The 27,259-nt window shown below is 43.5% G+C and overlaps 1 protein-coding gene and 1 long non-coding RNA gene across 7 annotated transcripts in view; one reads left to right on the plus strand and one right to left on the minus strand.

Annotated features, from left to right (window-relative positions):
• LOC121278752 (copine-3-like) overlaps positions 1-11,702 on the plus strand; it is a 69,989-nt gene extending 58,287 nt beyond the window's left edge. For 5 of the 6 annotated variants that reach the window (XM_041189150.1, XM_041189149.1, XM_041189153.1 and 2 more), the window contains 3 exons: positions 7,351-7,484; positions 8,525-8,761; positions 10,688-11,702. In XM_041189150.1, coding sequence (XP_041045084.1) covers positions 7,351-7,484; positions 8,525-8,761; positions 10,688-10,795 — 479 coding nt within the window. In that variant the 3' untranslated portion in view covers positions 10,796-11,702. Of the gene's footprint in view, positions 1-6,846; positions 6,971-7,350; positions 7,485-8,524; positions 8,762-10,687 lie in introns of those variants that run through there. The other variant, XR_005943274.1, reaches the window with a different exon arrangement.
• An 885-nt stretch (positions 11,703-12,587) lies between these two features.
• On the minus strand, positions 12,588-27,253 carry LOC121278721. Its single transcript, XR_005943267.1, has 4 exons — positions 27,186-27,253; positions 18,038-18,070; positions 16,755-17,166; positions 12,588-13,220 (listed from the first exon to the last, which is right to left on the minus strand). It is a non-coding gene; the product is annotated as an uncharacterized LOC121278721 (long non-coding RNA).
• Between the last annotated feature and the right edge of the window lie 6 nt (positions 27,254-27,259).

The following is a 27,259-nucleotide window of genomic DNA, read 5'->3' on the forward strand; positions in this document are numbered from 1 at the left end:
CCGTCCCATCGCCCTCGCCCTCGCCGTCCCATCGCCCTCGCCCTCGCCATCCCATCGCCCTCGCCCTGGCCGTCCCATCGCCCTGGCCGTCCCATCGCCCTGGCCGTCCCATCGCCCTGGCCGTCCCATCGCCCTGGCCGTCCCATCGCCCTCGCCGTCCCATCGCCCTCGCCGTCCCATCGCCCTCGCCCTGGCCGTCCCATCGCCCTGGCCGTCCCATCGCCCTGGCCGTCCCATCGCCCTGGCCGTCCCATCGCCCTCGCCGTCCCATCGCCCTCGCCGTCCCATCGCCCTCGCCGTCCCATCGCCCTGGCCGTCCCATCGCCCTCGCCCTGGCCGTCACATCGCCCTCACCCTGGCCGTCCCATCGCCCTCGCCGTCACATCGCCCTGGCCGTCACATCGCCCTGGCCGTCACATCGCCCTGGCCGTCACATCGCCCTGGCCGTCACATGCCCTGGCCGTCACATGCCCTGGCCGTCACATCGCCATCGCTGTCACCTCGCCCTGGCCGTCACATCGCCCTCGCTGTCACATCGCCCTCGCTGTCACATCGCCCTCGCTGTCACCTCGCCCTGGCCGTCCCATCGCCCTCGCTGTCACCTCGCCCTGGCCGTCCCATCGCCCTCGCCCTGGCCGTCCCATCGCCCTCGCCCTGGCCGTCCCATCGCCCTCGCCGTCACCTCGCCCTCGCCGTCACATCGCCCTCGCTGTCACCTCGCCCTCGCCCTCGCCGTCCCATCGCCCTCCCAATCACATCGCCCTCGCTGTCACCTCGCCCTCGCCCTCGCTGTCACCTCGCCCTCGCCGTCACCTCGCCCTCGCCGTCACCTCGCCCTCGCCGTCACCTCGCCCTCGCCGTCACCTCGCCCTCGCCCTCGCCGTCACATCGCCCTCGCCGTCACATCGCCCTCGCCGTCACATCACCCTCGCCCTCCCATCGCCCTCGCCTTCGCTGACACATTGCCCTCGCCGTCACCTCGCCCTCGCCGTCACATCGCCCTCGTCCTCGCCGTCCCATCGCCCTCGCCTTCGCTGACACATTGCCCTCGCTATCACATCGCCCTCGCCCTCGCTGTCACCTCGCCCTCGCTGTCACCTTGCCCTCGCCGTCACGTCGCCCTCGCCCTCGCTGTCACGTCGCCCTCGCCGTCACGTCGCCCTCGCCCTCGCTGTCACGTCGCCCTCGCCCTCGCTGTCACGTCGCCCTCACCGTCACATCGCCCTCGCCCTCGCCGTCACATCGCCCTCGCCCTCGCCGTCACATCGCCCTCGCCCTCGCCGTCACATCGCCCTCGCCGTCACATCGCCCTCGCCCTCGCCGTCACATCGCCCTCACCCTCACAGTCAAGTCGCCCTCACCCTCACTGTCGCATTGCCCTCGCCCTCGCTGGCAAGTCGCCCTCGCCCTGGCTGTCACGTCGCCCTCGCCTTGGCTGTCACGTCGCCCTCGCCTTGGCTGTCACGTCGCCCTCGCCCTGGCTGTCACGTCGCTCACTCTCACTGTCACGTCGCCCTCGCCCTAGCTGTCACGTCGCCCTCGCCCTCGCCGTCCCATCGCCCTCACCGTCCCATTGTCCTCGCTCTCGCTGTCACGTCGCCCTCACTGTCGCATTGCCCTCGCCCTCGCAGGCAAGTCGCCCTCGCCCTGGCTGTCACGTCGCCCTCGCTCTCGCTGTCACATCGCCCTCGCTCTCGCTGTCACGTCGCTCACTCTCGCTGTCACGTCGCCCTCGCTCTCGCTATCACGTCGCCCTCGCTCTCGCTGTCACGTCGCCCTCACTCTCACTGTCACGTCGCCCTCACTCTCGCTGTCACGTCACCCTCGCTCTCGCTGTCACGTCGCTCACTCTCACTGTCACGTCGCTCACTCTCGCTGTCACGTCGCCCTCGCTCTCACTGTCACGTCGCCCTCGCTCTCGCTGTCACGTCGCCCTCACTCTCACTGTCACGTCGCCCTCACTCTCACTGTCACGTCGCCCTCGCTCTCACTGTCACGTCGCCCTCGCTCTCGCTGTCACGTCGCCCTCACTCTCACTGTCACGTCGCCCTCGCTCTCGTTGTCACGTCGCCCTCACTCTCACTGTCACGTCGCCCTCGCTCTCGCTGTCACGTCGCCCTCGCTGTCACGTCACCCTCGCTCTCACTGTCACGTCGCCCTCGCTCTCGCTGTCACGTCGCCCTCGCTCTCGCTGTCACGTCGCCCTCACTCTCACTGTCACGTCGCCCTCACTCTCGCTGTCACGTCGCCCTCGCTCTCGCTGTCACGTCGCCCTCGCTCTCACTGTCACGTCGCCCTCGCTCTCACTGTCACATCGCCCTCGCTCTCACTGTCACGTCGCCCTCGCTCTCGCTGTCACGTCGCCCTCACTCTCGCTGTCACGTCGCCCTCGCCCTGGCCGTCCCATTGCCCTCGCCCTGGCCGTCCCATCGCCCTGGCCGTCCTATCGCCCTCGCCCTCGCCGTCCCATCGCCCTCGCCCTCGCCTTCCCATCGCCCTCGCCATCACATCGCCCTCGCCGTCACCTCGCCCTCGCCCTCGCTGTCACATCGCCCTCTCTTTCACATCGCCCTCGCTGTCACATCGCCCTCGCCCTCGCCGTCCCATTGCCCTCGCCCTCGCCGTCCCATTGCCCTCGCCCTCGCCGTCCCATTGCCCTCGCCCTCGCCGTCCCATTGCCCTCGCCCTCGCCGTCCCATTGCCCTCGCTGTCACATCGCCCTCGCCCTCGCCGTCCCATCGCCCTCAATGTCACATCGCCCTCGCCCTCGCTGTCTCCTCGTCCTCGCTGTCTCCTCGTCCTCGCTGTCTCCTCGTCCTCGCTGTCTCCTCGTCCTCGCTGTCTCCTCGTCCTTGCTGTCTCCTCGCCCTCGCAGTCACATCGCCCCCGCCCTCGCCGTCCCATCGCCCTCGCCTTCGCGGACACATTGCCCTCGCTGTCACCTCGCCCTCGCCCTGGCTGTCACCTCGCCCTGGCTGTCACCTCGCCCTGGCTGTCACCTCACCCTCGCTGTCACACCGCCCTCGCCCTCACAGTCACTTCGCCCTCACCATCACATCACCCTCGCCCTCGCCGTCACATCACCCTCGCCCTCGCCGTCATATCGCCCTCGCCGTCACATCGCCCTCGCCGTCACATCGCCCTCGCCGTCACATTGCCCTCGCCGTCACATCGCCCTCGCCGTCACATCGCCCTCGCCGTCACTTCGCCCTCGCCGTCACATCACCCTCGCCCTCGCCGTCACATCGCCCTCGCCGTCACATCGCCCTCGCCGTCTCTTCGCCCTCGCCGTCACATCGCCCTTGCCCTCGCTGTCACATCGCCCTCGCCCTCGCCATCACATCGCCCTCGCCCTCCCCGTCACATCGCCCTCGCCGTCACATCGCCCTCGCCGTCACATCGCCCTCGCCGTCACATCGCCCTCGCCGTCACATCGCCCTCGCCGTCTCTTCGCCCTCGCCGTCACATCGCCCTCGCCCTCGCCGTCACATCGCCCTCGCCCTCGCCGTCACATCGCCCTCGCCCTCGCCGTCACATCGCCCTCGCCCTCGCCGTCACATCGCCCTCGCCCTCGCCGTCACATCGCCCTCGCCCTCGCCGTCACATCGCCCTCGCCCTCGCCGTCACATCGCCCTCGCCGTCACATCGCCCTCGCTGTCACATTGCCCTCGCCGTCACATCGCCCTCGCCCTTGCCGTCACATTGCCCTTTCGCCCTTGCCCTTGCCATCACATTGCCCTCGCCGTCACATCACCTTCACCGTCACATCACCTTCGCCGTCACATCACCCTCGCCGTCACTTCGTGCTCTCTCTCACGCGCGCACACACACACTCACACTCTGACAGGGCAGCACTTTACATGCCCCCACTGGGCATGTTTTTGGTGGGGTCACACAAAATCTCCACCACCTTCCCTCCCACCCATGAACTCCCCGCATAATATGGGGGGGTGGTTGGTGCACAGTTGTCAAAACCAGCAGCCTACTTGCCATATCTAAATGAAAAATCAAGGGTCAATTGAGCCTATTAACAAGCCAATTGACCACAATAATCCGCAGCCCACATGATAATATGTGTCGCCTGAGTAGTCGGGCCGGAATGGGCAGGTTGCTTTTTTTAAAAAACCTTTTTCGCAGGGCATGAAGGAAAGTGATGGTTCTATCCTCAGGGGGTCTCCTTTACGCATGTGGACCAGTTGCCTTAAGGTAATACCCCCCTTTCCTTCTACCCTCCTTCTATCTAGAACCCACCACTCCCTCCCCGCGTTTTCCCCTGCCATGCTGCACCCCTCCCTAAACTGCACAAACCCTCCCCACCCAAGATCCTGGACTTACCTTGCTCCAGGATCCATGGGTCACCTTCGTAGGCTTTGCACTGCCAGGACTGATGGGATATTCTCCTCTGAACATGTTTCAGAACTTCCTGAGCTGTGATGAGTGCTTTTTCATTTAATACCTTCCAATCTGTGGGCACTGTTCTAGAATCTAAGGAATTCTGAAGATTAAAACCAATCCATCTATTACCTCTGCAGCCACCTGAGCCACCAGATCTCTATCACTTGTTAGCTTCCAATCTCATTAATTTCTCCATCACTTTTTTATTACTCATATCAATTAATTTATGTTCCTCATCCTCATCAGACCTTCTACTGTGTACACGGATATAGAACACCTGTTTAAATTTTCCCTATCCCCTTTGATGGTTATTCCTGCCCCTTCAACTACTTTTGCTAACCTTTTGCTTGTAAAAGCTCTGACAATCTGTTTTTATATTTCTTGCTAGTTTACTCTTGTGTCCTATTTTCTTCCACATTATCAATTCCTTGGTCATGCTTTGATTTTTATAACCCTCCCAATTCTCAGCCTTGCTTGCTTTTTGGCAATGTTGTAAGCCACCTCCTTTGATCTAATACTATCCTTAACTTCTCTAGTTAGCCATAGTTGTACAATTTTTCAGTGGAGTTTTTATTCCTCAAGGGACTGTATATTCATACTTTCACATCTTTTAATCTAATGTCCCAATCTATCTTGGCCAACTCTCCATTAATACCCCCATAATTGATTTTGTTTAAATTTAATACCCTAGTTTTGGACTTCAACACATTACTCCCAGATGTAATATGAAATTCATCATATTATGATCATCCTTCCCTGATGATCCTTTACCATAAGATTATTAATTACTCCTGCCTCATTATACAATAGATCTAAAACAGTCTGTTCCTCAGCTGGTTCATCAATGTGTTGTTCTAAGAAGTTACCTCGCATGCATTCCATGAATTCATTCTTCAAGCTACTTTTGATGATTTGGTCTTCCCAATCGATATGAAGATTAAAGTCCCCATGATTATTGTGTTACCCTTGTTACATGCTCCTCTAATCTCCTGGTTTATATTCTGTCCAACAATACAATTAACTATTAGGGGGCCTGCAAACTACTAGCAGTGTTTTCTGCCCTTTGTTCTTTCTTAGCTCCACCCATACTGATTCATCATCCTGATTTTCTGGGTTAAAATCTTTTTTCCCTACACCCTTTATCTAATCTTCTATTATCAGGGCTATCCCATCTTGCCTAACTTTTCTAAAAGTTTAATATCCTGAAAAATTTAGTTCCCAACCTTGGTTTCCTGCAATCATGTCTCTTTGAACGTGCAGATATGGTACCTTTAATTTTAACTTCTTATTTTTTCCGCTATTACCTATTTGCCTATTAGCATTTATTAAACTCTCTGTCCCTTCCTGACACAATCTGATTTATTTTACCCAAATCGCTATTCCACAGTCTTGAATTTTCTTTTTAAACTTGTAAAATTACCTTGAATGCTCCTCCCCTGGTTTCACACCCTGTCCATTGCCCCAGCTACTTGATTCACCAGGACACTGGTTTCTGCCCAGTTTAAGCTGAATTTGTCCCGCCGAAACAACTTCCTTGTTTCCCATCATTGGCGACACTGCCCCTTGAAATGAAATCCCTGCCTCCCACACCATTTTTAAAATCCTTATATTTAAACCTCTAACCTGTTTGTTGCTATGCAAATAATCCAGATGTTATTACCTTGTTGAGATTTTGGTTTTTACCATTACCATTTTGCCATTGTACCATTATTCCTCACACTCCCTCAGCAGACCCTCATTCATTCTACTAATGTTGTTGGTTCCTATGTGGATCACATCAACTGGACCCCCCGCACTCCTGCTTCAAGTTCTTCCCCAGTCATGAGGTGATGTTCTTAACCCCAGCAGTGGGCAGGTAACACAACCTTTGGGACTCCTGGCTGCTGCTAAAGTCCTATTTCAGTTCAGTGACTTAAGCTTCTAATAATGTCCCCTAATTCTGTTATTTTGGTTCAGTATAAAAAACTTCTGGTGGTAAGACTAATTTTTTTCAGTGTTCATCTGCCCACTGGTAAATAAGACGATCAGTATAAATGAGTTTAAATAATCATATCTAATATGAAGAGAGAAGTTGTCCTGGATACATTGGTGGACCAACCAAATGGCAAATCTTGCCAGTGTGGAAAATGCAACAGGGCCTCTCATATACATATAACCAGGAAGGCAGGTGCTCAATTTAACATCTCATCTAATTATAAAGAACTTTTGACAATGCAGCACTCCTTCAGTACTGTACTGAAGAGCCAGCCTAGTTTATGCTTAATTTGTGAATTGGGATTTACACCCAGAACCATTTGACTCTTGAGGATGCTAAGGAATGAGCTGAGCTGACGTTTGGCACTATAACCTTAAAGCTGGTGATTTATCAAATAAAAATATTCTGAAAACATATGTCGGAGAGAAGCAAGCAAGATCTCTGCAGCCTCATCTGTGTGTTGTTTTTGTTTCTAGAGAATCAAAGGGCGGGGAAAAGAATTTTTTTATAAAAATTACCGCCCCAGAATGAAAACACACAGCACATGCATATGTCCTTGTGAAGCAGTAACTCTTCTGGAAAGCAGCACTGTTACAACTGGTATGCACAGCAGTGCTATATTGTAGCTGAGTTAGCAACCACTTTGAAAATTATGGCTTTTTATTTTGCAAAATCAACATCTTAAGTTTTTTTTAAAGAGGGTCGCTACAAATTGTAAATTGTGTACTTCATTGTGATTCCCCAAAACTCACCATTATAATTAGAAGCATTGAATTCAAAAATATTCTGAGCATGCAAAGTGTTCAGTCTATGTCGTGATTGCTTAAATAACAACCACCTCATAATGGTTCCTTCATGATAAAACGCAATCAGGACACTGTCCTGTGACTTGCAGAACTTGAGACTGATGTTAGAGTGGCACCAAATGGAGTTTTAATAAACTCATTTATTAATACTTTGTTACTGATTGGGTTCTTTAGGGGTGCAGGGGATAGCTGACGCCTATCGCAGTTGTCTTCCTCAAGTCAAGTTATATGGACCCACGAACTTCTCTCCAATAATAAACCATGTGGGAAGATTTGCAGCTGCAGCAGCACAGCAGCCAAAAGCTTCAGTAAGTATTTTTACATCTACAGTTACACCCACTGGTAATAAGGCAGCTTTAACAGGTGCTAGGAAGCAGCTCATGTAATCCAATATCTCAGTGAGGAACTGTGCTCACAAAACTGGAACGGGGAAAAAGTGGCAACACTTTTTTGTTTAGCATTTCAAAGATCATTGATAACAAAGGGTTAAAAGTTTAGGACAATGTAAGTAATTGACATTATTTAATTATAGTATTAGTATTTCAGGAGGGTAAAGGGTCCTGGATAAATATTTTTGTCGTCTTTAGCTGAAGACAAAGACTTCTTGCTGGGATGTAGTTTCATGAACAGGGAACAGCCTCGGTGCCTCATGCTTCCTGTTCATTGTGAACCTGGATATTGAATGCCATTAAGGTATTTGGGTGGGAGTGGCTGAAGAGCCCTAAATAATGGCCAAGCCTGATTTATCCCTGGCTGCACATTTTCTAGCAGGTGATTGGGAGAATCAGCCTGCTTTATTCCTCATTTCTTGTAATCTAATTATAGCATCTTTTCCAGCACAGACCATGATTAAACTTCTCGGTCTGTGTGACTGTGCTCCACTTTAAGAAGTGTATTTATTTGTGAGCCCTGAATAACTATTGTCCTCATATGTAAGTGCGTCATAAACAAATGGATGTTTTCTTTTACAAATCTTGAAAAGCTGCTGAAATAATTGACAATTTCTGAAAGTGACTAATATTTTAATCCAGTATTTGATTTATATATTCATGTTTGAATATTATTAGACAAAGATTATATGTAGTTTGGGCACTTAGAGAACTTGTTAGCATGTTTCGCTAGTGAGATTTACTTTTAAATAAAATGAGGTTGAATGCAAGGTTCAGTATACACAGTAAAATCAATTTCAGCATATATGTGATGATTACAACAGTTATAATCCACCTGTTTCACTATCTTTCTAATTATCCATTAAGAAGCTATGCTTTGCGTTTGATCTTGGCAAGTTAATCCATTTGCTGTGTATGATTTTGATGAATTATTTATGGTAGATTTTTTATTTTGGCAGCAATATTTCATCCTGTTGATCATAACAGATGGAGTGATAACAGATTTAGATGAAACAAGACAGGCCATTGTGAATGCTTCTAAATTGCCAATGTCCATCATCATTATTGGTGTTGGTGGTGCAGATTTCAGTACCATGGAATTTCTGGATGGTGATGATGGTGTTCTCAGATCACCAACAGGAGAAGTAGCTATCCGAGATATAGTCCAGTTTGTGCCTTATAGGAAGTTTCAAAACGTAAGTATGCACACTGTCTAACTATAATAATTGTTGAGCCTTACTTCACAGGCTTGAAATAAAGTATTGGATTAGACAAATGTATGAAATCTTGTCAAACTGACATATGATTCATATTCATTCAAATCTTTAAATGTGACTGGTAAAACTGAAAATGAATGAGTTAATAAATCACACATTGTGCATCTGTGATTCCTTGGGATACAGACTCCTAAAAGAAGCAGATCTTATGTCTTTGTAATACTTCCAAGAAGAAGATGCAATTGCAGAAGGTGCAAGTAACAAAGTTGCAAGAATTTTGCATCCAGGCTGTTCATTTGCACATGCCTGTTTATGTAATGGGATTTTTTTTTTAGCTAGTTCTGACATTTAATATTCTTTTACAAAAAGAAAGCCCATCTAATATGGATAATGTGATTGTGGTGTGTCAGTTATATCAATACATATACTGAAGTTTGAATTGTTGAATACAGGTAAAGGGATTGTTTTTGAACATGCCATTGTTGGTGTACTTTTTAAAAAAATGCTAAATTCCACTGGAAAGGGTAATGTCAACAGTGTGATTGACCCCACATAGTCCACTTTGTGACATATTTGAATAGTCTCTTAACAAACTGACATAATAAAATGATTGTGCCAGATTATGCAAATTAGAAGTTGAAAACAATTACATTAAGAATGAAGCTCCAAAATCAGCATGAAATCTTATACCAGCAAAGCTACAATTTTGTTGCTGCAGCAAATCTTTGGCATTAAAACATTATGGGCCAGATTTTCCACTTGGGTGTGGAATTTGATGTGGTGGTGCTTTTGCTTTCCAATAAGGTATCCCCTGACCACAGCTAATCTTGTGGGAATGGATAATTTAAATAATTTTGGAAGGCATTCTGACTTCCACAAGGACCCAGAAGCACTAGGAGCGAAGTTTTATTTGCAGCAGTCTGTTGATAAGACTTTTAACATTTTTGAATCCAGCAATTACCCAGGCTTTCTGGATTTTAAAATGTAAATTTCCTCATTCTGCGTCCATAGCAATGCTGGATGCCATGGGCAAACAACCAAGTGATGGAAAGATGATTGATGCATTTTCATTGTTTGAATGTTTCAATATGTCTAATCATGTATGCGCAGATATAGTGAGCATCATCTGTCATTTCCAACTAGAAATTCAATGGTTGTGAAAACTGCAGTGGGATGTGAATCCCCATTACATTTTCTAGCTTTGTCTGTCCCAGTTCCACCCAGAGGGCAGTGGAAGGAAGAAGATTCCAGCTGGGTTTTTTTAGTCCTGTTTTGATTTGGTAGAATTACTTAATTTTAATGTGAAAGAAGCCAGCTTCTCAAGATGGTTGGCTTCCATCAGACCATATGTTTTAAAAAATCATTGGCTAGGGTTTGCTGCTTCTAGACTCACCTATCTGCAATTCCTTGACCATTCAGTTTAATCACTGGCTGGTGAGCGAAAAGCAGAAACATCCAACTATTCTCACTGATGTAGTTTAATGGAAATGGAATGTGCAACATCCCATATATAAATAAAGAGAAACTGTTTTCACTGGTAGAGTCAGTAACCAGAGGATGCAGATTTAAGATGATTGACAAAAGAACCAGAGCAGCAAGTTATGATCTGGAATGCCCTGCTTGAAAGGGTAGTGGAAGCGAATTCAATAGAAACTTTCAAAGAGGAATTGAGAAAACACTTGAAGGGGGGAAATTGCAGGGCTTTGTGGAAAGAACTGGAGGATTTAAGTAATTGGATAGTTCTTTCAAATAACCGACAGGGACACACTGGACTGAGTGACTTCTATCTTGTATGATTCTACGATACAGTGTAGGCTAAACATTTGGTATGATGTTTGTGATTTGCTGCTTGTTGTCCACATAGTTGGATTTTCTAGTTAATAACAGTCTCATCCTATTCAACAGGCACCCAAAGAGGTTCTTGCACAAAGTGTACTGGCTGAATTACCTCAGCAAGTGATGTGCTACTTCAACTCACGCAAACTCTGTCCTCCTATTGAGCCAAGTTCCTAAATATCTGAATGTGTGATCTGACTTCAGTGCTTAATCTACAAATACATTCACTGGAGTGCGGAATTCTTCAATCCTGCCAGTATTAGCCACTAAACTTATTTTTTATGATGTATTTTTTAGTTAAAAATGTTTCAAATGCTGATGAATTTAAACTCGTTTCCATCTTAACATTATGAATAACTTTGATAAAACAATATCATGAAATTTGACTAGGTTAAATTGATCAGCAACAGGTCATTCAATTTATTAAATATCTAGATTGTGGTACCTCTTGTTTCCTCTGTTGTTTCTGCTTTTTAGCCCAATCCTGTAAATTGTTTCCATTCTGTTGAAAGGTCAAACTTGGCTATTTTATAAATGCGGAAAGCTACTTACTGGTTTTATTTCAGACCTCCAGGCATTGCAGTCTTTTGTTTTAAAATTTAGCTACATATTTCTAAGTTATTCTATTGATGTTTTATTATTTTTTATAACTTTTTCCTTTGGAAATGTTCCATTATATTTTTAGATTGGGGCCAAATACTTACAAATGAAATAGCTGCTGTTATTAAATAATTGAGATTGGTTAGAGCTTTCATATTTTAGCAATATTAAAATGTTTAATTGTAAAAAGAAATAGTTGAATAATCATTTTTAAGACATACTAAATGATAAATCCAGAGTAAGTTATATTATGCACTTAATAAAAAGGATATAAACCTACCTTTCCATGACATACATTTTTGTTGTATGAAGAGTATACTGTGTTAGTCACTTGAACTTTGGCAGTTTAGAAACAGCTAGTGAATACAAAATTATAACTTGAATTTAAAATGACAGCAATAAAATATGGAATGGATCTTCTTAAGCCTGTCAATAAGTCATCATCTCTGTATTTATCTTTCAATTAAATGATCATCTTCCACAACATTTTATCCATCCTTGTTGATTTAAAAATTCAAATATTGAATTAACTACATATGTCTCCAAATTCACCACAGCATCAGATGAAAGCATTTTAAGATTTTGTAAAAGCAAAATTCTGCGGATGCTGGAAATCTGAAACAAAAACAAAAATTCCTGGAAAACCTCACAGGTCTGACAGCATCTGTGGAGAGGAAGACAGTGTTAACGTTTCGAGTCCCTATGACTCTTCATCAGTACTAAAGAGAAATAGAAATGTGGTGAAATATAAGCTGTTTAAGGGGGGGTTAGACAGGTGAAGCTGGATAGAGGGCCAGTGATAGGTGGAGGCAAAGGAGACATCAACACCGTCAACACCCCTTTGATCTTTTGTTCATGACATCTTTGGCAATCTCTCCTTTATCCAGCAATTTTTGTTTTTGTTTAAGATTTTCTAATTTGCACAACTAGTACCATGTAAAAATGTTGCAAAATATGCAAGATATTTTACTCATATTGTCCTCTAACAACAATTCATTATGCAAAGCACTCGAAGACATTTTGACAACAGGATTTGCTGCTGTATGAATGTAATTGTTTATATTTCTTTTTAATAGACTCAGGAGGAAATCTTAGCCAGATTATAGCTACTGTATAAATTTCAAAATAGCGACTGTATAATAAATACAGGAGCTAAGTTACTAAATAATAAATACATCTTTGAAATTCAAGAAATTCCTTTAACAATACACTCATGTAAAAGTCAATTTTTTAAAACAAATCTTTTAGGCCGAGAGTCATAGAGTTGTTGTTTACACGGGTAATGTTTTAGAGGGATTGATGTGTGCTTGATTGGAGCCAAAAAAGACTGCCGCAATGGAATAAAATAAAAACCAACAACACCAAAGAATTCATATTAATTCTCTAACATTTATTTATTTTGTAACATTACAAACTATATTTATATCATAATGTATGAAATGTGTATATACCATAATCAAATTAAATACAGCACTTCACAAGAAAAATCTTTCAAAATCATCATCTGAATCACTGAACAATTCAACCCAATTGCCTAGTTGTATAACGTCTACATATGGATCTTGTGTCTTCAATGGTAGTACTTGTAACTTCAACATCATTATTCCACAAGTAATCATCCTGGTAACCGTTGAGCGCATTTGATATTCCACATTTTAGAAACAACTTTTTGACAATATTGGAATCAAGCCTATGACCCATTAACACAATGTTGATAGTGAGGGTGTTTGCATATTTCCACCTTTAGTGAATATTTTTCGCCTTCCAACGTATGATTATTCCACATCTTTTGGACGCTGTCCTTGAGAGGTTTATTTATATGCACATCCAAAGGCTGAACAACATTTGGAAGACTTACCAGTGTTGGCTGATCTCACCATGGACTGCATCATGGACAAAGTAGGAATTGAACATATCTTAGATGAACAAATCTTTCTCTTTGTGTCTCGAATTCCACGCTTTGATCCATTTCTCGCAATCGCCCTCATCCATCCAGTCTTTCCTGTGAACATAGACGACAGCACTTCCTGAAATTTCTCTCTGGGGGAGCTCATCAGCTTTAACTTTGTACCACTGGCCATACAAGGTGGAATAAATTGAACCGTGTCTTCTCGTGGTCAGACATCTTTATAAGGATGGTTTTGTTTACGAATCTTGCTAATTGTCTTTTTTGCTAGCACATCAAACTTCATCAGTGTTTCATCCAAATTTCAAATGTAGACATTCCAATTGATACACATTTTTCATTCTATGTTAGACGATAAATGGTGGAATTTGATGATTTGACCATAAGACATAGGAGCAGAAGTAGGCCATTCGGCCCATCAAGTCAACTCCGCCTTTCAATGAGATCATGGCTGATCTGATAATCCTCAACTCCAGTTTCCTGCTTTTTTCCCATAGCCCTTGATTCCCTTACTGATTAAAAATCTGCCTATCTCAGCCTTGAATATAGCTAATGACCCAGCCTTTACAGCCCTCTGTGGTAAAGAAGTCTGCAGATTGACTACACTCTGAGAGAAGAAATTCCTCCTCATCTCTATTAAGTGGGGGCCCCCTTACTCTGAGATTATGCTGTCTGGTCCTAGACTCTCTCCCACAAGGGGAAATAACTTCTCAGCATCTACAGTGTAAAGCCCCCTAAGAATCTTGTATGTTTCAATAAGGTCGCCTCTCATTCTTCTAAACGCCAATGAGTACAGGCTCAACCTAGTCAACCTCCCGTCATTAAAAAAAATCCCCCCATCCCCAGGATCAACCTAGTTCTGTGGACTGCCTCCAATATGAGTATATCTTTCCTTAGATAAGGGGACCAAAACTGTTCACCGTATTCTAGGGCCTGAATTTTTCAGTCAGTGTCCGGGGGCGGGCCCGACATGCTGGCATGTAAAATGTTGTGCAATGACATTGGGCGTGCGTCCCGACGTCATCGTGCTGTCTCACGATGTTTCAATCGGTGGGCGCACACCGGAGTCGGCCGCGCGCCCGCCATATTTAAATGGCCCATTCAGGAAGTAATTAAGGTCAACTTTACGCTGCCTGTCCAACCTTACGGTTGGGGGGTAGACGAAAAGGCCAAGCAGCCTTTATGTTTTTTAGGAAACCTCATCCCATGGCTGAGGTTTCCTAAAGCTTTTATTAATTAAATTTTAAAAATTTCTGCAATATATAAACATGCCCCATCTCATGTGACACAGTCATGAGGGGACATGTTTAATTAAACTTATAAGCCATTTATTTATTTATTTCAAAAGCACTTCAATCTCCCTGAGGCAGCTCTGTGCCTCGGAGATTGAAGTGCTCTTTTGCACGCACACGCAAAAGAACGCTGGCCCCGACTCTCCCTCCTCCCTCTGCCCGCACAGGATGCTAAGCGCTACCACTCACGTCTTACGCTAGGTGGGCCTTAATTGGCCCGCCTACTTAAAATGGTGGTGCGGAGCCGATCGCAGGAGGCAGTAGGCTCCGTGACCGTTCCCGCCGAGCCAGCCCGACGAGAGAAAAGTTCAGGCCTAGATTTGGCCTTGTATAGTTTTAGCAAGACTTCCCTATTTTTATACTCCATTCCCTTTGAAATAAAGGCCAACATTACATTTGCCTGCCCTATTACCTGCTGAACTTGTACGCTAGTGTTTTGAAATTGATGTATGAGGACCCCCAAATCCCTCTGTGCTGCAGCTTTCTTCAGCCTTTCTCCATTTAAATAATATTCAGCTCTTCCTGCCAAAATGCATAACCTCACATTTTCCGATTTTATATTCCATTTGCCATGTTTTTGCCCAATCACTTAACCTGTCTATATCCCCCTGTATACTCTTTGTGTTATCCTCACCACTTACCTTCCCACCTATTTTTGTGTCATCTGTAAACTTGGCAATATATCCCTCATCCAAGTCATTCATATATATCGTAAATAATTGTGGCCCCAGCACTGATCACTAGTTACAGGTTGCCATCCTGAAAATGCAGCCCCCCACCCCCCGTATCCCAACTCTCTGTCTCCTATTAGTTAGCCAGTCTTCTATCCATGCAAATATACTACCCCCAACACCATGGGCTGTTATCTTAAGTAGCCTTATGTGTGGTATCTTATTGAAAGCCTTTTGGAAATCCAAATATATTACATCTACCAGTTCCCCTTTATCTATCCTGCTTGTTACCTCCTCAAAGAATTCTAATAAATTCATCAGGCATGATTTCCCTTTCATGAAGCCATGCTGACTCTGCTTGATTAGATTATGCATTTCTAAATGCTCTGTTATTATATCCTTTATAATAGACTCTAACATTTTCCCAATGACATTTGTTAAGCTAAATGGCCTATAGTTATCTGTTTTTTTGTCTCCCTCCTTTTTTGAATAAGGGTGTTACATTGGCAGTTTTCCATTCCCCAGGGCCTTTTCCAGAATCTTAGGACTTTTGGAAAATTACTACCAGTGCATCCACTATCTCTGCAGTTATTTCCTTTAATATCCTAGGATGCAATCCATCAGACCCAGGTGACCTTTTGGCCTTTAGCCCCATTAGTTTCCCTAGTACATTTTCTCTAGTGATTGTTATTGTTTTTACTTCCTCCCCCTCTTTTGCCCCATGATTATTTAGTATTTTTGGTATGCTATTAGTGTCTTCTACCGTGAAGACTGATGCAAAATATTCATTTAACTCCTCTGCCATTTCCAGGTTCCCCATTACTATTTCCCCAGCCACATTCTCTAACAGGCCTATATCGACTTTGGCCTCCCTCTTCCTTTTTATATATTTGAAGAAGCTCTTACTGTCTGATTTTATATTACTTGCAAGTTTACCCTCAAAATTTATTTTCTCCCTCATTATTTTTTTGTCATCTTCTGTTGGTTTTTAAAACTTTCCCAATCCTCTGGCTTACCACAAATCTCTGCCACATTGTATGTTTTTTCTTACACTTTGATATTATCCTTAGCTTCCTTGATTAATCATGGTTGCTTTATTCCCTTCCTACAATCCTTCTTCCTCACTGGGATATATCTTTGTTGTAAGACATGAACTATTTCCTTAAATGTCTTCCATTATTCATCAACCGTTTTTTCTGCAAAACGCCTTTCCCAGTCCCCTCAGCCAACTCCTCCTCATTCCTTTGTAATTACCCTTATTTAAGTTTAGCACAATTGTTTCTGAACTAAGTTTCTTACTATCAAACTGAATGCTAAATTCCACCATGTTCTGGTCACTGTTTCCTAGGAGATCTTTTACTCAGATCATTTATTAAACCTGCCTCATTACACATTACCAGATCCAAAGTAACATGATCCCTGATTGGATCCACAACATATTGTTCTAGGAAACTGTTCCGAATACACTGTATGAATTCTTGCTCGTGGCTACCCCTGCTAATTTGAGTTTCCCAATCTACATGGAGATTGAAGTCACCCATGATTAATATACTGCCTTTATAACATGCCCTCATGATCTCCTGGTTTACTCTCTGTCTGACAGCATAGCTACTGTTAGGGGGCCTATAGACTACACCCACCAGTGTCTTCCGCTTGTTATTTCTTACCTCCACCCATATGGATTCCACACCTTCCGATGGCTAATTCAGTTGGCTGATGCTCTGAAATGTTTGTTTTTTGATGGAACACTAAGTGTGCCTTTTCATAAATCTTGTGCACCACCTGGAACTGGCCTTGAATTCTGAAATGCCATCTTTCTTCACTTCTCTGAGGATGTAGAGTTGTATTACTCTGCAGGTGATAATATGACCATCTTGCTGATGCTCTTTAACCTATTCTGCCAATTCTTTCTCCTGTTTAAATTGAGCTGTGTACTTGTTGTTGTCTCTCGAAGGCATCATGATTGACCAAGTGGTCCACATTAGTCTTGTCGATAGGCTGGAAGATTGCTGCTAGAATTGGAAGGGAGAAAATCCAAAGGTTCTTGCATGTGCCTTTCAGTTAATGAACTGCAATTACCTGTAAGTAATTAATAATGATGTGATTTGATCCCTGAAAAAACAGGTTTGACTTTGACTCAAGATATGTGAAAAATTACGTTTTCTTTTTAAGGCCAAAAGTCTTGTGGGTTGACATTTACACGAGATCTACATTTATATGAGCATATAGGATTTTTACTCTCATTCCATTTCCATACAGCTTCTGATGAGCTCTTTGTGCCACTCTTTCCAAAATATCCCTGGACTTGCATTGTTAAATCTACTCTTCATTAGCCTTCTTTGAAGAGCATGCAGTTTACACAGAACTAAAATTTTGGTTGAAATTTTAAAACCTGCATAAAATAAGTTATGGAATCTGTTAGCTGAGACACAGAACTATTTTCTGGTTTGTGAACAGAAACTGCTTCAAACTTCCTCAACACACTGATCAAGGGAGATACTGAAGTATAAGCAAATCTTGAGCACCATTTTTCATCTTGCCAGTTAGATAGCTCAGCTACCATTGATATCCAAAAGTAAATGTCAGCTGGGGCAGTGCTTCTAAGGCCTGGGCACAACTTAGAGACATCTTGGGAGAGTTGGTTCCAAGATATGCTCATTAATGGGTGATTGGAGCCAAGTCACCCATCAATGAGTGGACTTAAGTAACCTGACGCTTGAGACATCCAGACCTACAATACTCCAAAGATTTAGCCAATTATTTTGACTGAAAAAAAGGGTTTGAAAATGAATTATTTTATTTTTTTTAGTTAGTAAGTAAATGCATTCTCAAGTTTACAAAAAAGACATCTAGATCAAAGGATATTAACATGATAAATGTAAGTGGATTTTCTTAGTGACTGACCATTTTGTAACTTGTTAACCAGGACAATGGACCTTAAAAAACTCACGTGCATTGTCTTGAAAAATCCTTTGATCTGTGTCTGTGGAAAGAGAATAAGAGAGACAGATAGACAGACGGACAGACTGAGATAGGTACAATAATAGGTGAGATATAGGCAGGTTCATTAAAGGAAATGCTGTGAGGTGAAGAGAAACAGAGAAACAGACTAGTTTAAGTCAAATAATATGACTCACTCATGTGAGAAAGTATTGTGTGATCTTCATTTTGTGTTATTACATGATGAACTTTGTAAGCTAAATTACTTGATTGGGATCATAGCAGTTACTATGCATCTTACTGTGAAATAAAGCAGCTCAATGACATATGATTTAATCTCACCAAGAATTTTCTTAGTCTGCCTTTGGAGGTTGAAAAATACGCACGAAAAACATGCGTTTCTGGCTCAGGTCGCAAGTGTTCCTATTGTTATACTGCAGGATTATGTTATTGTATAAGTTATTGTATAAAGGACAGCGTGAGTCCTATACTGGTCCTATATTACTTTAATAGTAATATTCTCAAAATACTTATGGGAATAATTAGAATGAAGCTGAGGCTATGTACAGAAGACCTAAATTTGTAACATCTAGCCTGACTGACTCACTAGTGGAACCTGCTGGCATGTATCAGCACCATAGTGGCATTGTCACTGGGCTAGTATTCCAGAGACCCAGGCTAATGACCTGGGTTTGAATCTCACCATGGCAGATGATGACATTTGAATTCAATAAAAATCTGCAATTAAAAAGTCTGATGATGACCATTGCTGATTGTCGTAAAAACCCATCTGGTTCACTAATGTCCTTTAGGGAAGGAAATCGGCTGTCCTTACCTGGTTTGGCCTACATGTGACTCCAGACCCACAGCAATGTGGTTGACTCTTAAATGTGCTCTGAGCAAGGGCATTTAGGATGGGCAATAAATGCTGGCCTAGCTAGTGATGCCCACATCCCACATACGGATAAAAAAAATTCCAGGCAATGTTGTAAACTAATACAAAACCAAAATACTATGGATGCTGGAAACATGAAATGAAAACAAAATACTGGAAATACTCCACAGTCAGGCAGCAACTGTGGAGAGAAACAGATTTAACATTTCAGGTCATTGACCTTTCATCAGAACCCTGTAAACGGATTTCATTATGGGCAGAGTGGCCTTGGCTGGGTAGATTGAGGATGCTTTGTGCTGATAGGCTATGTGGCTTTAGTAGACTAAGATCCAGCAATATAGTTGTGCCCATTTGGGAGTCTATAAACCTCTGTTCCTGTCAGCATGTTATGAAATTCTCTAGAATTAGTAAGTAAGTGGGATATGTCCTAATGAGATCATTGTGCATTTCACAAAAGCTTATTTTGGAGAGTCTTAAATTGGTGATTGGTTTCTGTGCATTTCACACACATGGGGCTGAATTTTGAGGTCATCGGGTGGATGTGGCAGGTGGGCTTGAGAGCGGAAGAGAAAAGGTCTGTTGCCCACGATCAGCCCCTGACCGCGAATCCATGCTGGTTGGCCAATTAACATCCAGCCAGCATGAAAAGTGCGCTGATATGCTCAGCGCTGCCAAGGTCGGGGAGGGAGGAGGGCAAGCACAGAAGTCTGTGCATGTGCATGGGAGTGTGCGCTAAAAGCTCCCTTAGGGCACAGAGCTGCCTCAGGGAGCTGAAGAGTTGGAGAAACAAAAATAAAGATTTAAAACATGATATAAACATGTCCCTAAATGTGACTCAGCCACATGAAGAGGGACATGTTTAAAATGAAGTTGAAAATTTTTTTCTGGTTTTTTTATTTGCTGTTGGAAACCTCATCCTGCCCATGGATGAGGTTTTGTAAAAAATGCAAAGGTCCCCTGGCCCGTTCGCTGAACAGTTGAACAGGCAGTGAAAAATACAAGTTAATTAATTGCTTAAGGGCCTTAATAGGCCTCTTAATTTTGGCAGGCGTGTTGCTGACTCTTGTGTGCACCCGCTGACTGATAGGTCACGAGAGTGCATGATGACGTCGGGATGCTTGTCCAGCGTCATTGCATGTGATTTTACACCCAATTGGGTCGGGCACGTATCCGCCCGACGAGCATAAAATTCAGCTTTGGTAGATCTGAAATGTTTATGCATTTATTAAATATTCTATAGGCTGTAGTTGGTTGGGCTAGAAATTTTAAAAAAGGCAACTCTTGTGCAATTGGTAGAAATTCGAGCCTTTCAAAGTGAGTTATGTGATTCAATGAGGTCTACTGTTCAGACAATCTGTATGGTTGAATTGCTTATTTAAGTCAACGAGAAAAGTACTTTTTTTCTAAACCAGACAGATTTAAGTGTTATCCAAAGGGTTAATATGAAAATATTTTAATTATATAAATAGATTCCACATTCACATGCATCTTCAGTTTTAACCATATTAGCATCTTTTAATATCCTTGCTTCGTCTCTGGAGGCTGTTTTATTGTACTATTGGAAGAATTCCTTGCCATTCTCCACCTTCATGACACATCTTGGATTTGGCAACAAGTAAAACCAATAAATATAGGTGTCTTAGTAGACATGAAACTCAGCATGTCAGACTACTGCTCACTCGGTGGTGCCCGGCATACATTTCTTTCAATGGTCATGAAACTTTGGACCTAATGCCGTCTACTGAATATGAAAGCTACAAACCTGAAACTTGGATTTTATCTGGTATTTATTTACACTCCAGATCCAAAATGTGTGTTAAGATTGCCAAGAGAAACACTAAACCCGTCTTTTTTGAAGAAGAAATGGTGCAGTGTTATCCACTGTTGCTCAGCCTATTCAATATCTTTGTCAGTGATGTGGTGTTTGAATGGCCTCAGAGCATCTCTTCTGGATCCTTCTGAAATATTTCAGCAATCTGCTGGCAGAATCTGACACATTCCACTCACCACCTTGAATAATGAAGGACCCAGTGGGATATGATGGTGTGTGAGTCAATGAAGTGCCTTTGAAATGTAGTCACTGTTGTAATATAGGAAACATGGCAGCCGATTTGTGCATAGGAAGGTCCCACAAACTGCAATTTAAAAAATGATCAGATAAACTTGTTTAGATGTTGGTTTATAGATAAATGTTGGCCAGGATACTGAGAAACACTCTTGCTCTTCTTTAAGAAATATCAAGGGATCTTTTATTTGGTTGCAGCAGGGTCAACGGAGCCTCCGTTTGATGTCCCTTCTAAACAGCAGCACCTTTGGCAGTGCAGCATTCCCTTGTACTGCACTGAAATGCCAACCTACGTTATGTGCTCAAGGCTTTGGGGTGAGAGTGCTAGCATTGAGTTAAGACTGATAAATAGGGCTCGTGAAGAGGAAATTGATTGCTTTTATTGGGAAATAAAAGATGCATCTGCCCCAATTTCTACTAGTTTATCCTGGTAACTGAAAATTTTATTGGATGGCAGCCTCAGCCTGAATACAATCCTCCAAGGTTATACTGAAATTGGATGAAAGGCATATTGGTCTCTCTCATTTCTTTTCACCAACAGCAAAATTCCAATAGCTACTATGCTTTGAGTGAGCAGGTTACTGATGGTAGCACTGTCATTGACTCCTTCCATCATTTCGCTTATGATTAAGCATAGACTAATGGGGCAGTAATTGACTGGATTGGATTACTCCTGCTTTTTGTGGGCAGGCCATGCCTCGGCAACTTTCCTCATTGTTCCTCAAATCAGTATTGTAGCTGTGCTAGAACAGCTTGGCTAGGGATGCATCAATTTCTGGAGTGCAAGTCTTCAGCACTACAGCCAGTATGACACCAGGGCATATAGCCTTTGGTATATCAGGTGTCTTCACTTATTTCATGAGATCACATAAAGTGAATCCGGTTATGAATATAAAGTTTATAAGATTGTTATATTTTGGGACTGTGTCTTTTATTTAAGGTAAAATGAAAAGGGTCTATTCTGTCATCTTCCTAACAACAGGCCTGGGTGATATGGTCGTTGAAGATTAATGGGAGGCCCAGGTTGTTTTGCTGGAAAGAAGCTGTAAGCTGTTCACACTTGGAGGCAATTGCAGCACATCTGCAGTTACAGTGGTTAGACTGCTAGTCTCCAGAGTCCCAGGAGAGTATTGAGAATGTTGAGTTGTAAGCAGTTATGCTTTAAACTGTCCATTTACTTCCAAGATAAAAGGGAGTTGGTGTCAAGTATAGCTAATCAGCATTTCTACCTGGATACCAGGCCCATGTGATTTGTGTTACCATGGAGATGTGTTCTGAGAAGGGAAAGATTTCTAAGACATCCCTGAAAACACACAGGCACTGGTAGACTGCCAGGATCTGGGAGAGAGCAGTCTGACCAAAAATTTCTATGGTTTACCACATGGGAATGCAAGTGGGAGCTCGCGCTTGGATTGAAAAGGCCAAATTCATGAGGATTTGAAAAGAGGCTGGAAGATTTGCCTAGTTTGCACAAGAGGGAGGACCTCCAGGATAAATCCTCACCATAAAAGACAATTTTAAGGTAAATGTTACCAGACTGGGAAAGGAAAGGAACGGGAAGTAAACCCTCAGGAGCTAACAATCACTTTGTACTGGGTCTGGGCAAACTGAATGACTACTTAAAGAACAGTTTAAGGTATACTTGTTAAGTGGGTTTTTTGGTTGTATTAAATGTAAAAGAGGAAAGTTCTGTTCTGTAGTTTAAAGTATAAGTTGCCTGCAACAATAGTGTTTAATCATAGTGCTTTTAGTCTGTTTGTTACAGTACAAGCCTCAAAATGTGAAATCTTTTCAGGAGCTGGGAGTTTGTTTTTTTTTAAAGTTATTGGTCTCTACATGGATCATAATAATCTTATTGACTAAATACTGGCATCCGTGATCCTGGGGCCTTGGGGAAACCAAAATGGGTCATCCACTTGGTATTTCTGGTTGATGAGAGTTGGAAATGCTTCAATCTTTTCTTTTGCACTAATGTGCTAGGCTTCCATATGTTATGATTCCCAGCTGAGGTTACCCCTGGACAAGCCTGATCCCAGAGGAACCCAGGTTGACAGGCCCTAACTTTTAATATATTTGTTTAGATACTTGGACAGCAGCTACTGAACAGAGTCACAGCAGTCAGCTGATGACCTTTTAACAAAAGAATAAAACATTTATTAAACAAGAAAAGATGAACTTTATTACAATACTCCTTTACCCACAACTATAATTTTACAGATATATACAGATTTCTAAGGATAATACAAGTTACAAAGGCTATCTTACACTTTAATGTTCATAGTAAGCACACAGTCCATGTACCAATAGGCACCCTGTGGTCAGATACACCGCACTCTGAAACCAAGTCACAGATGTCACCTCAACCAGATGCTATGGATCTCTCCTCAACTCCCCCTAGAAGTTTGTCACACCATAGCCAACCCATCTCATTGATCTCCATCTTTCACATAAGGGTTTCCAATCTCCACTCTCCTAGAACTCACTTTGGAAGCTTCTCCCAAATTAACACTTTCTCTCAGATGCCTTCCGCAAGGGTTCACCTCCTTCTGATGTTTCTCTCCCCTGGGTCACCACATGCATTCAAGTTGTCTTCAACGCACTCGCTCTCACTAACTCAGCTATCAACAGTATCACTGCTTCACATGCCCATAGCGAGAAGTTATAAATCTTCAGAAGTCTCTTTGGACCTTCTTGCCTCTTGCTAGCTGTTCTCACTTTAAATCTGCTTTCTGCAGCTTTTTTCTCTTTAAATCTGAACCTTGGAGCCTTTCTCTCTGCCCCTCGCTCTTACCTTCACTTAACAGGATCTTTTCCAGGTTCATGTCCTTCCTTTGACTAGAAGGCCTGCTAGGGACTTTCTCCTGTTCCACTCCCTTGGATTTTGGGGTCTTTTCTTTAGCTTGGAACTTGCTGTCTGTCCCCTTTGCTCCAGACTCTCTCATTCAGCTACTTTCATACGATTTTATCTTGGGACTGGCTATCTGTCCCTCCTAGTCGGCTTCTTTTTGACAGCAATCTTCAAACAGAACTCCAAACTGCTTTAGTTTCTCTCTGTGTCTTTGGGAGGGACCTGCCTCTCTGAACCCCTGTTGCTAGACAACAGCACTGCTTTTTCTATTCTTGTGTTGCTTAACTTCTTAAGTCACGAAACTCTCATTAGAAATGCAAGCATCTTTAAAGTAAAATTGAAATTCGATGTAACCTTTTTTAACACAGGTACAGAAATACAAATCAAACTTAAACATTAAAGCTAAAACTCATTCCTAACACCTACAAATACAAACATAACTTACTTAAACTATCTCCATTTCCTAACACATAGCATTGAGGATGGAATTGTATTTGGAGCCTCCCCCTTTGGTTAATTGTTTAATTGTCCATCACCTTTCACAACTAGAAGTGGCAGGGCTCTAGGGCTTTGATCTGATCTGTGGGATCGCTTTGCTCCATCCATCTGCTTCCACCCTTTGCAAGCACGTAATCCCATGTTGTGTCTTCACTAGGTTGGCACCTGATTTTTAGGTATGCCTGGTGTTGGTCTCCTCATTGAACCAGAGTCGCTTCCCTGGTCAGATGGTAATGCTAGAGTTAGGGACATCCCAAGTCATGAGGTTGTAAATTGTGCTGCTCATGGCCCACAACACCTCATGGATGCCCAGATTTTATTTGCTAGGTTTGTTTTGCATGTATCCTATTTAGCATGGTGGCCGTGCCTCCAAACCATGGAGGTGTCCTCAGTAACTTGGAACCAAATGACAATATGAATTTTGGCCAAAAAAGAGGAACAGCTGAAGGGAAGTAGTGCTCTGGCCTACACTGGCCTGTCACTGAATACCTAGAAGGAAGAGTAAAACACACTTTGGGCATGCTTCTAGGACATCTAGAACATCAAGCTGGTTGACACAATATGTGCTGCCCTGTGCATCCCCTACCACCCCATTGAAACATTAGTGCCTTCTCTAGTTTGTCTGACAAGGTGATGATGTCCCTCTTCTTGAACCGCTGCAGTCCATTGTATTGGTTTTATACAACTGAGTGGCTCGCTAAGGTTAGTGAGCAGTTAAATGTTACCCAGGTTGATCTGCGACTAGAGTTATATATAGGCCAGGCTGGGTAAGGTCTACAAATTTCCATCACTAAAAGACATTGAAAACAAAAACAGAATTACCTGGAAAAACTCAGCAGGTCTGGCAGCATCGGCGGAGAAGAAAAGAGTTGACGTTTTGAGTCCTCATGACCCTTTGACCGAACTGAGTGAATCCAAGAAAGGGGTGAAATATAAGCTGGTTTAAGGTGTGTGTGTGTGGGGGCGGGGGAGGGGGGTTTGGATGGGGGGAGAGAAGTGGAGGGGGTTGGTGTGGTTGTAGGGACAAACAAGCAGTAATAGAAGCAGATCATCAAAAGATGTCACATACAACAGAACAAAAGAACACATAGGTGTTAAAGTTGGTGATATTATCTAAACGAATGTGCTAATTAGGAATGGATGGTAGGGCACTCAAGGTATAGCTCTAGTGGGGGTGGGGGGAGCATAAAAGATTTAAAAATATTTAAAAATAATGGAAATAGGTGGGAAAAGAAAAATCTATATAATTTATTGGAAAAAACAAAAGGCAGGGGGAAGAAACAGAAAGGGGATGGGGATGGAGGAGGGAGCTCAAGACCTAAAGTTGTTGAATTCACTATTCAGTCCGGAAGGCTGTTCGGTTGAAGGGTCATGAGGACTCGAAACGTCAACTCTTTTCTTCTACGCCAATGCTGCCAGACCTGCTGAGTTTTTCCAGGTAATTCTGTTTTTGTTTTGGATTTCCAGCATCCGCAGTTTTTTTGTTTTTAACTAAAAGACATTGTAGTCAAGTACCAACTTTTATTTCCATAGTTTTAAACTGAATACAAATTCTCAAACTGTCACGGTGAGATTTGAAGTCATGTTGTCTAGATTATTGGACGAGACCTCTGAACTACTCACCCAGTGAAACAACCATTACGCTGTTGTACTCCTATTTAAGGTGTTAGTTTATGGAGGGCAGTCCTTGGAGGCTGAGTATGAACGCACATGACATATTCATGGTTTGTCAGCTGTCTTGATTGGCTAGTGAAGAGCAAACAGCTAATGCTGAAGTTCTGCACCACCAACTGGTAGAATCATAGTGTGCACCCAGAAATAGTGAGGATAAAGGTGACATTGCAATTTTTCATCTCATTTTAAGATGAATGTGGATTTCAAAGTAGCTTTGTTTTAGAGATTTTTTTTACAATTAGTGATGAAGTTCTCCGGATGTCAGACATCCAACTGATCAGATAAAAACTAAATAATATGGAAAAGGTATACTTGGAAAACTAATTCAAACAATACTATGAGAGTTGGTTCAAGGGGATAAAGATTCAAATTAGTGAAATAAAATTCAGGGCTGTTGTCAGGAAGTTCGTCCTAAAAGAATGTTCAAGAATTTGAATGAATTTTCAGTCAGATACATTGAGGCAAGAATCCTGGGATAATTTAAGAGGCAATTAGAGGGCGTGAGGATGAGATTGGAGGATCTGGCTGGATGATTTAAGAGGCTGTGACCATGTTCATTTGTATCTTAACTATTCCTTATTCACTTACCAGTAGCTTGACCTAACGTAGGAAGAAAATACAGATGGTACACATGCCTCAGGAGTGGTTTGAAATGTTTTATAATCAGGCTGAAAGGGACCTGTGGAATTTTAGTGGACAGCATGCTAAATATGTTAAAATACAGAGCAGCCATCAACGAATAGGATACAAATCAAATGAGTAATCAAACTTCATTGCGGGCACTGCTAAGACCGCATATTGAATACTGCGTATTCTGCAATACTGAGTATTGAATTTTTATCGACAAGAAACAATATTCAAGCGCTGGAGACAGTGCAGAGAAGCTGACAGCTTATTTCAAAGGCTGGACAGACCAGAGCTTTTCAGCCTTAAAAAATATCGCTATAATATCAGTTTTTAAGGGAGTAGAAAAAAGTTAACATAGAATATTATTTTAAAGGAAAACTGAAAGTGGATCTGGGGGACACATTAGACTAATGGGAAATTCTTCAGAAATTTACCCACACAAAGAGCAGTTAATTCACGAATAAACTTCCAGATAGAGTAATGGGGGCTAATACCGTTGCATGCCACTATATGGAAGTTGGGCTTTTCATTATATTGGGCCGAGAACTTACTTCTTCCGCATCTTGTCTGGCGGCAGTGGAGTTTCGGTCGCCCTTTGATAAGTGCATGCGCAGTGTGAAGGCTC

This window comes from Carcharodon carcharias, chromosome 6 (genome assembly GCF_017639515.1).
Source record: "Carcharodon carcharias isolate sCarCar2 chromosome 6, sCarCar2.pri, whole genome shotgun sequence".
Lineage (NCBI taxonomy): Eukaryota > Metazoa > Chordata > Chondrichthyes > Lamniformes > Lamnidae > Carcharodon > Carcharodon carcharias.